Here is a 13,881-nt window from a genome sequence, read left to right as displayed (position 1 = left end):
GTCACGATTATGGGAAACAAAATGGGCAAGATATGGATATAGGAAAAGCTGACATGACTACTAAAACCGGAAGGAAGCAGAAAGGTGAGCAAGGTGCCTGATGTAGCAGATGGCAGAGGCAAGAGAGCGGCTAAAGACTTAGGCAGAAAATGGCAAGGGGGCCAACACACTAGAAAAGGGTGCGTCATGAAAATCTGATTTTCAAATGTTCAAAAGAAATTGATATGTGCTTTCGTAGCAACTGTGGAGAGCATCTGTTTGGTGGATGGAAAAATGCCGTGATTATAAAAGTATAAAAACTAATAATGATTATTAAATATATATGAGATATAGAACCATTTTGGTTTAAATTTAAAATTTTATAATTCTATTTTAAAATTGAAAAACTAAAATGACATTGATTTTTATTTCAGTGGCCACATTTTCTTCCCCACAATTGCAATAACACAGGATGCTTAGCTTTTTTCTTCCAGAATTACTGACAACTGATAATTAGTCCCAAAGTCTCATTCAACCATGGCTAAATAGGGTGGATTATTTAGAATGGATTATTGGAATGTTGGATTATTTAGAAGCCCAAGTAAAAAAAGAGCTAGTAGCAAAGGGAACTCACTTGCTTATTTAAGGAAGCCCTTATTTTAAAAAATATATGGCTTTTTTCCCCCCAATACTGTACACATACTCTTTGAAAATGGTTCAGGTCAAATGTAGCAGAAATTCACTTCAAATGTGCAAACCTTCAGTCCACACTTAGCATTCAGGGCATAAATGAGGAAATGAGAGGCATCTCCTCTTTACTCCATGCCCTGAGGCTCTGAGCACAAATTAAAGGATCAATATCAACGCTTTGGCAGAATGTCTGGTCTAACAGCAGACCCGCTCTCTTCCACACTGTTCTTAGCACAGAATTCTATGCCAGATTAAAAAGGAAAACCACAAAGTCCTTACCTTATTTACTTTCAGATTCACAGTTATGTGAGTAAGCATTAGCTGTCGTGCGAACACACTGTAAATGGTCTGGGTTAATCTTTTGGTTCCTTTATTCACCACTGACAGTCACGTGTCTTACACAATCAACAACAATTTCAGGGTACACAATGGGTTTATGAAGTGTCATTCACAGTGTTTTATGTAACTGGCTTCAAGCGATACCACTCAATTTTTATGCCAGGTAAGCAAAGCTGTTTTAAAGCCACCATTCAGAAATCATGCCCTTAAGGTTTTATCCCCACCAAGAAAGCAGCAGCAGCAGAACTCCAGCCCAGAAGGAGAGTTGTGTTTCCAAGGTCTTGGTTACACTGGAGGCCATTCACTGTATGCATGACATAGTTTTCCTGTTGTTTCATGGAAAGAATGCTATGACAAGAGTATTTAGTCTTGTCTTTGAATAAAATAGAATAATGAGATCCTACAACAAATCAATTTAATAAAAAGAACAATCTGTCATTTGTTCTCATTGCTAATAAGCATTAATTCTAAATAAGTCATTCCAATTTTTTTTGTGTGTGTGACGTAGTCTTGCTCTGTCACCAGGCTGTAGTGCAGTGGCCGGACCTCAGCTCACTGCAACCTCTGACTCCTTGGTGCAAGTGATTTTCCTGCCTCAGCCTCCTGAGTAGCTGGGATTGCAGGCATGTGCCACCATGTCCAGCTAATTTTTGTAGTTTTAGTAAAGACAGGGTTTCACCATGTTGGCCAGTATGATCTTGATCTCCTGACCTTGTGACCTGCCTGCCTTGGCCTCCCAAAGTGCTGGGATTACAGGTATGAGCCGCGTGCCCGGCCAGCAGTCACTCCATTTTTATTTTTAAAATTCAATGAGCCAGTACAATGATGCACACATATCTGTAATGAAAGCACCTGCTATTTTATTGCCCTTACCAAATGTTATTCCTAGATGCAATCACCTGCTAATGAAATCACTCCTTTTCACTTTGGGAATCAGAGACACTAAACTACAGCTCCCCAGAGAAAACATGTTATTGTCTTAAGCTACGAGCACAAGCACTGTTCCCTGTATCCCTGGAAATTTCATAAGAAACATTTGATAATTAGTGAAGAAACCACTTATCTCAATAAATATATTTAAATCAATGAAAAGGAGTAAGAAATTGCCAAAGCTAGATTCAGCAGTGGCGGTTGGCAGCCTTACCTATCAGCGTGTGAAAGATGGCAGCGATGGCCCCAGCCACCACCATACACAGGACGGCTTTGGTCCTGTCTCGCTTGCTGTTCACAAACACCAGGCCCACATTTTTGAAGTCACTCATGGGACCTGTGAAGAACTTCATGAGGGAGTAGGCCAGCCCGTAGCTGGCCAGCATCTCAACTGCATCCTCCTTGACAGCAGCAATGCCCCGGTTCAAGGCCTGGGAAGGGGGAGAAAAACCCACAAAGAGCGTCAGAAATGTCATCTCTTCTCTGGGGAATCATACCTCTAAGATAAAACTCAGCAGACCATGTTTCTATAGAAACACTAAGCAGCTTATAGGGTACATATCATGTAATTAGATAAAGGTGATTGGTTTTCATTTTCCTCTACATCAGCTTCAGTTTGAGTTTCTTTTTGTGATGGAGATACCCGTCCACTGCGGTTAAAATAATAGCAAGACACCAACAAATATCTTTTGCTAATATTGAAAAATAATTCTAAGAAGTTTTGGTTAAAAGTTGATTTTTAAAAAAAAAACTTAACATGTTAAATCTTGTTTGAAGGCTGAATCGACATAACGGCAACAGGCATTCTGGAAATGAATCTAACAGTTTATATCAAGGTGATGGGTTCTTTTTTCTTTAAAGAAGGTGTGTGTGTATGTGTGTGTTCAGGTGTGCACATATAATCTTAAATACTGTGTATATGTTATGTATCCTTCATGGCACCGAGTTCTATGCTTTGAAAAAGGGTACTGAAGGAATTTATTATATCCTTCATTAATGCATGTTGTTTACCTGATTCCTACTATATATTTTAACCTGAAACACATTCCTGAGCTCTCTGCAGACAAATATGAAAAGAACACTTTAGAAATGTTTTTGGATAATGGTTGTGCAGGAAGATACGGTCATAAAATACCCTGACCACTTCAACCATCCTCCAAGAGAGACCCTCTTAGGTACTGCAGGCCTTGTTAGGATGGTACTGCCAAACTAACTTTCCCACCCCTTAGACAAATCAATAACAGCAGACCAGTGGGGAAGGATGTTCAGGTAAATGAGTTTTCTGACTAAAATGCCTCTAGAACATTGCCTCTGTCATTAGGAACAGGAAACTAAGCAGAAACTAACTGTACTTTCTGTACAGTTATATATTTTTAAAAATAGACTGTTTTGCAGGCAGTTTTAGGTTCACAGTAAAACTGTGCAGAATGTACAGAGCATTCCTATACACGCTTTGCCTCCACAAACACGGAGCCTCCCCTGCTGTCAACATCCCACACCAGAGTGGTACATGTCTTACAATCAGGAATCTGCACTGACACAACACTATTACTAAAGACCAGACAGCAGTCTCCTGTTAGCCATGGGGGAAACATTCCAAAACCCCCAGCGAATGCCTGAAACCATCTATAGTACCAAACCCTCTATATACTATGTTTTTTCCTATATATACATACCTATGATAAAGTTTAATTTATAAATTAGGCACAGTAAGAGATTAACAACAATAAACAGAACAAGTATAACAATATAAGTCATATGAATGTGAGTTTTCTCTCAAAATATCTTACTGTACTCCTGTGACGAGAAAGAGATAAAGCAAGATGATGACAGATTTCATTACACTACTTGCAATGGCATGCAATTTAAAACTTACGGATTGTTTATTTCTGGAACTTTCCATTTAATATTTCTGAACCTTGGTCAACCTCGGGTAACTGTAACCATGGAAAGTAAAATCGTGGATAGGGTGTCTAATGCAATGCAGTTTACATTAGGGCTCATCTTGGTATATTGTACATTGTATAGATTCTGACAAATGTAGAATGACATATATCCACCATCCTATTTTTAAGAAAAGAGATATGTTAAAGTCTTGGCCTGCCATTTGTCACACATCCAATAGAGATACAGTCACAGAATTCACACTGTCTCTGCTGTGTAAACTAAAAGAAGAAGAAATGAAAGAAATGCACTTTTCCTGTCTATTCCCTATTTCTATTCATCAAGATAGCTGTTGATAATTTTCCCTGCAAATATATGGTTACAGCCATAGTCTGAGTGCTACCTTGCTACACTGGGTAAAGGTAATCTAAGCAATACCAAAGGAGCCAATGGGTGCCTGAAAGAGGAAAGACTGAATACAACAAAAGATTCAAGAACTAATCTTCAAACATATATGAGAATCATACTATATCATAACAAAACAAAGTAAACACCGTCTATTGTGTTTCAGTGAATCTGATAATATAGATTGTAAGTGCATGGCAGACACATCTGATAGAAGTTACTTCAGCATACCCTGAGAATGATCCGGCATGGCAGATGCACCTAATAACAATAACAACTTAAACAGACCCTAAGAATGCTGACGCACCTGATCTACATAAACTGCATGCTTTTTACAAATAGTAGCAGCTCTCCTGTGCAGCTTGCCACCACTGGACTTCCCTGTATGTAAGTCCCCTCAGTAAACAGGATTTATGTCTCATTCACTGGCTCCAGGTCCCTTCTTTGGCCTCTTGAACATGGTACCATCCCTATCGAAGTCAGTACGGGTCTGACACCACAGTAAGGTACATTATTTTATGCCACTAAGAAAGAAAAAATGTTCCAGCTGGGTATGGTGGCTCATGTCTGTAATCCCAGTTTTGGAGGCTGAGGTAGATCGCTTGATGTCAGGAGTTCGAGAAAAACCTGGCCAACATGGTGAAACCCCGTCTCCACTAAAATTACAAAAACCAGCCAGGCATGGTGGCGGACACCTGTAATCCCAGTTACCAGTGGGGGCTGAGGCAGAAGAATCACTTGAACCCGGGAAGTGAAGGTTGGGATGAGTCAAGATCATGCCACTGCACTCCAGTCTGGGCAACAGAGCAAGATCCTGTCTCAAAAAAAAAAAAAAAAAAAAAGAAAAGATGTTCCCAGTTATAATTGAATATGATTGATCGTAAGATGTATCCAGATTTCAGAGTTGCTAAAATATAGAGGTGGAAGGAGTGTGCCTCAGAATCTATGAAAGGAGGTATTTCCTGTTACACTTCAAGCTGTTCCTTAGTTTCGAGGGCTGATCTAGGTTTTGGTTCCCAAATGTAATCCAGAGTCAGTATCCTCTGGCAGAAGCACAGGTACAGCTACTCGGCAAAACTCAAGGGCTTCACATTCTTTGCCTTTGTTTCATTCCTTTACTAGGAGACACAGCTGACTGGAATAATGAAAACTTATTGAACTGACATTCTCTGCAAAGCACTGTTAGGAAAAAACATATTTATAGGAAAATACCAATGTGAAAAACTTTTTTAGAAAAATCTAGAATAAAACTGTAGGCTACCTGTAAGAATTCATTATCATTTTTCTGACTCAGCTGGTATTATATAAGCTAGCCTCTGATAATTGTTTCCAATTTTATCTCTAATTGTTTTCCCTTTTTCTGCTAATAACTTGAAAACTTCCATAAGAATCTTCTTAGCCTCTGCAGAGCACACCTGCCATGACGCCTTTCTTAGAAACAAATTTTTTTTTTTCCGACGGAATACATTAACACCCTAAAACAAAACAAAAACCAAAACGCTCCTTTATAACAAGTCCCTGTGTTCAACAAACATCTCTAGTCTAAGGGCGCCTCCTGTCTATGTGCAAAACTTACCACTTGACAATCTACCAAATTAATTGCCTTCTGTACGGGACACTGTTGGTGCCTCACCCAGATCCCCTATCCTTTAGGAGACCCATTCCCAGAAGCTGGGAGTTGGCCACTAATGGCTCACAGCTGTCTTCTTGTAAGGGGGAAGTACTCCCAGCCACTTTGCATTGGTGAAACTCATCTGATGCATCCACCATAGTTCCAGTCAGCATGAAGCCACTGGGTGACACAGGGGTGTTTAAGATCACTGCCCTTGCTTCCATGTGGGACCACTGTGGTATGATTCATGGCGCAGAGTTCTCCCTGGGATCGGGGTGAAGCCAGTCTCCAGTGGAGACCACATCCTTGCTTCACTTTTCCTGCTTCCTCCCTTACACACAGGTTTTGCTTCTAGAGAACTCCATTTAGGACAGCTTTTTGTTTTGTTTTGTTTTTTGAGGCAGAGTCTCGCACCGTTACCCAGGTTGGAGTGCAGTGCTGCGATCTCGGCTCACTGCAACTTCTGCCTCCTGAGTAGCTGGGATTACAGTTGCCTGCCACCATGCCCAGCTTATTTTTTGTATTTTTAGTAGAGACAGGGTTTCACCATGCTGGCAGGCTGGTCTCGAACTCCTGACTTCATGATTTGCCTACCTCGGCCTCCCAAGGTGCCGGGATTACAGATGTGAGCCACCGCGCCCATCTGGGGCAGCTTCTAATCACCTGTTTCTCAGACGTCAAGAATAGTATATGGTTTGTTCTTTTTCTTTCCTATCCTTCCCAAAATTTAGGATTGTGAATCTCATAGGGCTGCTAAACAATGGAGGACTAGACATTTTATGTGTCTTCTTGGCAAAGCATTTTTTTTTTTTTTGCTAAAAACACACCAGCCTAGGCTGAGGCATCCACTGAAATGCTTTCTATTTCTACTGACAGTTCCCGGACTTGAGTCCTCAAGCCAGTGCTGAGGCAGGTGGGAAGAGAGAGGGCCCAGGTAATGATAGCTCTGTCAGCAAGACGGAGTGGGAAAGTTTCATTTAGCCCAACAATTATGGTAATTTGAGGAAAGAGCACAGAGTTTAAAGCCTTACAGGCTTGAGTTGGAATCTGCTTCTATCGCTTAACCACTGAGTGGCTTTGGTCAAAGTACTTACTCTCCCTAAAATAACCCAACTGATTTGAGAAGCAAGGTAGGCAGTGCACAGGGCATGAAGCTGTGCTGGCTGGCAGGCGCTTGAAAGCAAGGATTTTTGCCGATTTTGTTTACTGCTGTTCACCTACCACCTTGTCGCCAAGGCAACACTGTAAACACTCCATTATTTGTTGAATGAATGAATGCATTGGCTATTTTCTAACGAGAACTTAAATGTCCATACAAATTGTACGAACTAATTTTTAAAGAAACACTTCTTAAAATCACATTATAACTGCAAGATATTCTTGCTTGTAAGAGATGCCATTGATTTCATGTTTTTAATGACCACATTAAATATAAACATTATTTGAAAATGATCCCAATTTCAAGAAACATTCAGAAGTATGAGACAAGCTGCGGAATTGAGGACGTGAGCTACATTTGCATTCCGAGCACTTTGTTATCCCCATCTGGAGCAAGTGTTTCCCCCAGTGTGTTCACTGCTTAATTCCATGTTTTCTTTTGATACAAGAAACATTCGGTTATCATGCAGTCTGTCAATCATTTTATGGAGTTTGTTTCTATATTTTTGGATTTACCTTCTTACCCCACCATAGATAGGATAATTTTGTTCTAATTTATGGCTTCATTTGCACACTTAACTTTTTAATCTTCCTTAAACTTATGAAGTGAGTTATGGATTAAAACGAATTGCCTGACTGCTCTACCCGAATGTAAGCTCCAGGAAGCAGAGACCTTTGTTTCACTGCTACATCCCCAGATCTACAACATAAAAGGCCTCTCAAGATAGATGATCAATAAATATTTGGAAGAATGAAGTAAAATGTATACAAATAGAATAAAAATTTACTGTGATATGTACTGAACACAAAACACATAGGTGCCCCTTATTCACAGAAGGTATGTTTCAAGACCCCCCAATGGATGTCTGAAACCTTGGACAGTACCCAACTCTATATATACTGGTTTTTCCTATACATACACACCTGTGATAAAGTCCCTGTTTTTTTTTTTTTTTTTTGAGATGAGGTCTCCCTCTGTCACCCAGGCTGTAGTATTATAGCAATATCACAGCTCATTGCAGCCTCAACATCCTGAGTTCAAGTGATCCTCCTGCCTCAGCCTCCTGAGTAGCTGTGACTACAGGTGTGCACCACCACACCCAGTTTATTTTGTATTTTATTTAATTTTTTTTGTAGAGATGGGGTCTTACTAGGTGGCCCAGGCTGGTCTTGAACTCCTGAGCTCAAGTGATCCTTCTGCCTCTGCCTCCCAAAGCATACTAAAGTTTAATTTATAAATTTGGCACAGTAAGAGTGACAACAATAACTAATAAAATAGGATAAATATGACAATATACTGTAATAAAGTTATGTCAATGTGGTCTCTCTCTAAATACTGCAGAATTTTCAGACTGTGGTTGACTGCAGGTAGCTGAACCTGTAGATACGAACCCACAGGTAAGAGGGGTGTACTACACGCCAATCGTGGGACATTTTTTGGAGGAGCTCATTTAGGTAGACAAAGCAGTCCCTCTAAAGAGGTGATGTTTGAGCTGGGACCCAAAGACCAAGAGAGAGACGGGTCCATAAAGACTGGAGGCAGGCCGAGGCCTGCAGGAGGGCTTAGTATATTCAAGGAACCGAAGGGAGGACAGTAAGAGAAATAGAGATGGGTAGAAGGTGGATTTGGAAAAGCAGGCAATGCTGAGATCATTCTAGGTGGTGGTGAAGAATATGTATTTTGCTGCAACAGCAGTGGGAAGCCATTAAAGGTTTGGGCAGAGGTGGAACAGGGGCTACCTCTGGCCTTGGTGATAGAAGCAGACTGCAGAGGTCAAGGGCTCCGTGGTAACCCAAGCCAGACAAGGTGGCCAGGCTGGAAAGCTTGTGGGAGGGAAAGTGAATGGGTGTGGCATGGACTACACTTGGCTTAGGTCCCGACGCCTGGCTCATGCCTCCCACGTTCCTTCCCAGGGAGCAGAGTATGGGCAGGGGGCCGCCCCCACGTCCTCCTGGGTGTGAGGAAGAGGGAGAACCTGATGATGACTGCTGAGCTTTCTGGCTTGAGTCATTGATCAAGTGCTGCAGTAATTTTCTGGGCTGAGAAAATGAGAGAGGAAAGGTTTGGGAGGAAAAAGCAAGAGCTCCATTGGGAGCCTCATATTGGATTTGAGATGCCCTTTAGGATTCCAAATAGAGAAGCTGAGTGAGAGAGTCAGCCTGGTAAGTCTGGAGTCCAGAGGGTCCGTCTGTGCTGTGGATATACATTTGGAGGTCATCAGCCTACAGACAGAATTTAAAGCCAGGGGACTGAACGAGGTCATCTAGAAAGAACAGAGCTAGGAAAAGAGAGTGCGCGATTTGGCTCTGCAGCACACTAGGAGTAAATCTAAACACACAAAGGACGTGGCGAGCCTTCTGTGTCATGCCAGCGTTGTGAGTATGCTGTAGTTCCGTCACTTAGCTAGGAAGTGTTCTTCGGGTAATGTCAATCCCAAATACTGCCTTATCTCTAGCCAAGACCGGGAAGAACAGTTGCTGTAGCTTGCAAAGAGGAATAGCTATGTTCATGAAATTCAGCTAAAAAAGTGTCTTACGATGTCTCCAGCATAAATTAGGCCTTCAGGCAGATGGCCAAGACATTCATCAGGGCAGAGGTTCACTGTTTAAAGGCGAGTCTCTAAACATTCATGGGCTTTCCAAAGTAAAGAGACTTTACTTTAGGTTAGGGCCAGATCTAACAGCACTCCAACAATTGTAAATATGAAGCCGCCCTTTAATCACAGCCTGGGTCTGGCCCCAGGTGCACGGCACAAGGCCTTTCCTCACTCAGTCTTCTCTGCACAATGGGTACTTAGCAACATGGAATGGCTGACTTAAATACATATCTGGGGTCGGGTCTGGTGGCTCACGCTTGTAATCCCAGCATTTTGGGATGCTGAGGCAGGTGGATCACCTGATGAGTTTGAGACCAGCCTGGCCAATGTGGCACAACACTGTCTCTACTAAAAATACAAAAGACAGTTATCTGGGCATGGTGGTAGCAGGTGCCTGTAATCCTAGCTACTCTGGAGGTTGAGGCAGGAAAATCGTTTGAACCTGGGAGGCAGAGGTTGCAGTGAGCCGAGATTGTGCCATTGCACTCTAGCCCGGGCAACAAGAGATAAAATGTCTCAAAACAAAACAAACAAACAAACAAACAAAAAACAAACCCCAAAACCCAAACCAAACAAAAAATACCAAACGTATCTGGGTCCACAAAGCATTAAGTGGGTCATGCATGCCTTTGTACCTCCCGGTATCCACCAGGTTTACAGTGTTCTGATTGCCTGATTTTTTTTTTCATCAAAAGTTAACAAAACCACAGGATATTAAAAAGTAAAAAATACAACTTCTACAGAAATGGTTACCAAATCCCACAGATTGAACTGATCTCCTTGGTATGAGCTGTCTAGATCATTAAATCCTAAAAGAGATGCCAACATTGTAAACTTCAGATCCGGAGACCAGAAATATTTTTATACTGCAGTCTGAGATTCCTCAGGATAGGAGTCACCAATTCTCCCCCAATCCTGCCAGTCATTTTATGCTAATGCTAGCAACAAGCATTCCTTGCAAGTGGGAAGGAGTGCTGTGTCCTGGGGCATGGGTCCAGGTGGCAACCCATCCTCCCTGAGAGGTCTGGTGTACAAGCTGCTCAGCTCAGCTCCTGTCTAGGAAACCTGTGAGACACTGGTGTGTAGACAGATTATCGTTTTGGGTTCAGTATGTAAGTTGGGTCCGTGAATCACCACCCTGGCCACCGTAATAGAGTGGTACCCTAGTCTAATTCCTCTGGGTCTTTGGAGGAGAATGTCCCTTTCCATGCTTCCTGCAGGTTCTATCATGGTTATAAGGCCCTGGGCAAAAGCTCTGCAGTCCTGCTCCAGTGAATAGCACCTCCCTGCCTCTGCCACGTGTGTCATCTCCACCTGAGATGACACTACATGGCCTTTGACTGCTGCTGTCCACCCAGAAGCTGAAATTCGTGGCAACCCCAGAGCTGGGCAACAGGAGGGTGAGGGCACCTGCAGCTCCCGGCCTGGGGTCATCCTCATCCTTGCAGTCCTGGAGGTAGGTGTGCGTTCTTGCTGTCCACACCATTCCAGCCAATGTGTCTCTGCCCTCCTGTAAACTCCCTGCTTTTTTGAGATTCACACCCCTAGCCATATTCCTCTCTCATTGTAGAGTTCCAAATGGAGAAGGTGATCGCTTCAAGTCACTTTGATTTTCACTGGGGACCCTGCCACTTGGCTCAGTCTCCTCTGCATCTCAACTCTGCAGGGAAGGCATTTCGATATCCATCTGGTCAACGTACCCAATGTCCTCTGAGTTATTTGACCCCCTCCATGCCAGTGACCTTGTCTACTCTGCTTCAAGCGCCCACTCTTGTGGCCACACCTTTGCTTTCATCATCCAGAGTTGCTCCACTTCTTAAATTTCAGTTAAAATCTCCAGCTGCGATTTCTGCTCTCTCTCTGTTTCTCCCACTCCCTCGATCCTAAACTGCATTAAACTTGTCGCTCACTCGACTCCCCACTTTCCCTCTCATCGCTCCTCCTGTCTTCCCTTCCTTACTCCTGTAGCCTACACTTCAGGGTCATCACTTAACCCTGCCCTTGTCAAAATCCCCAGCTCACTGCCTGCAAATCCCTAGCCTTAGATTCATCTGACTGACCTATTCCACCCTTCACTGTATTTGTAGACTCCTACTTGGGCTTGGAGAGTTGCTGGAAGCGAATACACAACCACACAGTCTGCTGCCACTACACAGTCGCAGTCTCCATCCTCCCCCATGCTGTCAGCTTCCCAGGTATCCCTCTGGTCTTTCCCATTCCCGGCTCTCAGTATTCCTAGGCTGGAAAGACTGGGAGATGCATTCCTTCTTACTCAGCAGATAACCTTACCTTTTTTCATCTGGAATGTGGAATCCAGCAGGTAGAAAATAAATTTCTTCTTGCTTCTCTCTCTGAAACTACAAAACTCAACAAAACACATCTGACCTAAGTTCTTCCTCACCTTCTCCCTCCCGTCACAAAGGAAAGGTGGGCCTGACCAGGGTGAGTCTGGGGCCATCCATTTGGGGCTCTACCTTTATGTTCCTCTGACCGTTTCGGGAGCCTTGTTCAAATCCACCATTTTCCTCTTTTTTGTCTGATCTTTGCTACTTGACTGGCCTTCCCATCAATGTTTACACAGGCAAAAGTCTCTTCCACCCTAAAAAGAAACCCTCTTGACTCCCAATGTCCTCTAGCTCTGGTTCCCATCCTCTTTCTGGTCTTCCCTCCTCTGTGATCTGCAGTCCCCCATGCAGATCTGAGACCCTGTCATTGCCCTCGTCAGGTGTGCAGCGGTGACCTGCTTACCTGACCCCTCATATCACCACTCGGTTACCTCCTTGAGGCAGGGACTGGGCTTATTTCCCCCAGTTTTTCTGCATTTATTTAGCACATTGCTTGAAACCCAATACATGCACAAATGAATGTGTATTAACTATGCTACAAAATTTATGTCTGGTCATTTATAAATGAAGTCTTCTAAATGTAGGTTTAGATTTCTCAATAAAAAACCCATACTTTTGGATAGAGTCTGTGCACTTAAAATATAAAAAGTGCTGACAATGTCACTATACCTACTCATGTAGTTCTAATCGTTTCTCAATAGATGGGAAGGGCTTCCAAGACCACTTCCACCGAGCCACACTGAGCATCTAATTGGCTGCTTAACTGCAGACACACAGACACGAACCGAATGCAGCAATGGGCCACATAATTAGCCTCCTTGGTGTAAAGTGGAAGTCAAGATTTTTTCAACCCTTTTTGGTTGTCAATTGGGATACAGGACAAGCTGTTCCATTATGGAGTCAAATCTTGTAACAGAAGTTAGCTGCCATAAGGAGGAAATTAGAAGTTCACATTCAAAGGATAAGAGAGTTTTTTTGTTGTTTTTTTTTTTCAGTTTTTTCTGACCAGACCCTGGAGAAGCTTAGTGTGCTACTGAGAGAGAACCACCTTTCACTGTGAATGAAGGGTGCTTGGATGGGTAACAGAGCCTTCAGGAGAGGTAGCCATGAAAGTCAGGACCTGCCAAGGGCTGCTGGGCCCTGACCTTGTTATAAATATTCACAGCCACATGGTTAGAAAATAAAATCACAGGCCAGATGCTGTGGCTCATGCCTGTAATCCCAGCATTCTGGGAGGCTGAGCTGGGTGGATCATCTGAGGTCAGGAGTTCAAGTTGGCCAACATGGTGAAACCCTGTCTCTACGACAAATAGAAAAATTAGCCATGCATGGTGGTGGGTGCCTGTAATCCCAGCTACTCAGGAGGCTGAGGCAGGAGAATCGTTTGAACCCGGGAGGCTGAGGTTGCAGTGAGCTGAGATCACGCCATTGCACTCTAGCCTAGCTAACAGAGTGAGACTCTGTCTCAAAAAAACAAAACAAAAATCATGTTTCTCATATGGATACAGCTTTTCAAATTCTTCCACAAAAAAGGATGTCTAGTTGGAAATTGATACTGTTCCCTAAAATAGCAAGAGATTATTATGTGAAATGTCGAAAGTTGCATTTTTTACTTTCAGTAAGATGAATACTTCCTTCACTTGCCTCATCCTGGACCAGAAAAATCAATGATACCTAAGAGCCAGGTAATTATTTTGTCTCATTCGGAACCAGCCTGGGCTGCCATCTAATCCCTTTGATAAAAGACAACTCCTCGGTCTACAGCTTCAATGATCTCATTATACTTATAATGACATCAAGTAAACTGACCATTGTAGTAGATGAAATATAGTTTTAAAATCTGCCTTACATCCTAAGTCCTCAGAAAATGTACACGTGTGGATCCACGGAAAAGTCAGAGAAGTACATGTGTAGGCACAGTTACCTGTGGGAAGAGCTTCTT

At 42.8% G+C, this 13,881-nt stretch overlaps 1 protein-coding gene across 1 annotated transcript in view; it reads right to left on the bottom strand.

Annotated features, from left to right (window-relative positions):
- ANKH (ANKH inorganic pyrophosphate transport regulator) overlaps positions 1-13,881 on the bottom strand; it is a 166,753-nt gene that overhangs the window by 66,739 nt on the left and 86,133 nt on the right. Inside the window, exon 2 of the mRNA XM_017524665.2 lies at positions 2,153-2,369. Coding sequence (XP_017380154.1) covers positions 2,153-2,369 — 217 coding nt within the window. The remainder of the gene's footprint in view (positions 1-2,152; positions 2,370-13,881) is intronic.

The sequence above is a fragment of the Cebus imitator genome, unplaced genomic scaffold (assembly GCF_001604975.1).
Source record: "Cebus imitator isolate Cc_AM_T3 unplaced genomic scaffold, Cebus_imitator-1.0 Scaffold35, whole genome shotgun sequence".
In the NCBI taxonomy this organism is placed as follows: domain Eukaryota; kingdom Metazoa; phylum Chordata; class Mammalia; order Primates; family Cebidae; genus Cebus; species Cebus imitator.
Note: the sequence above shows the minus strand (reverse complement) of the source record. Positions and strands in the feature narration are given on the sequence as shown.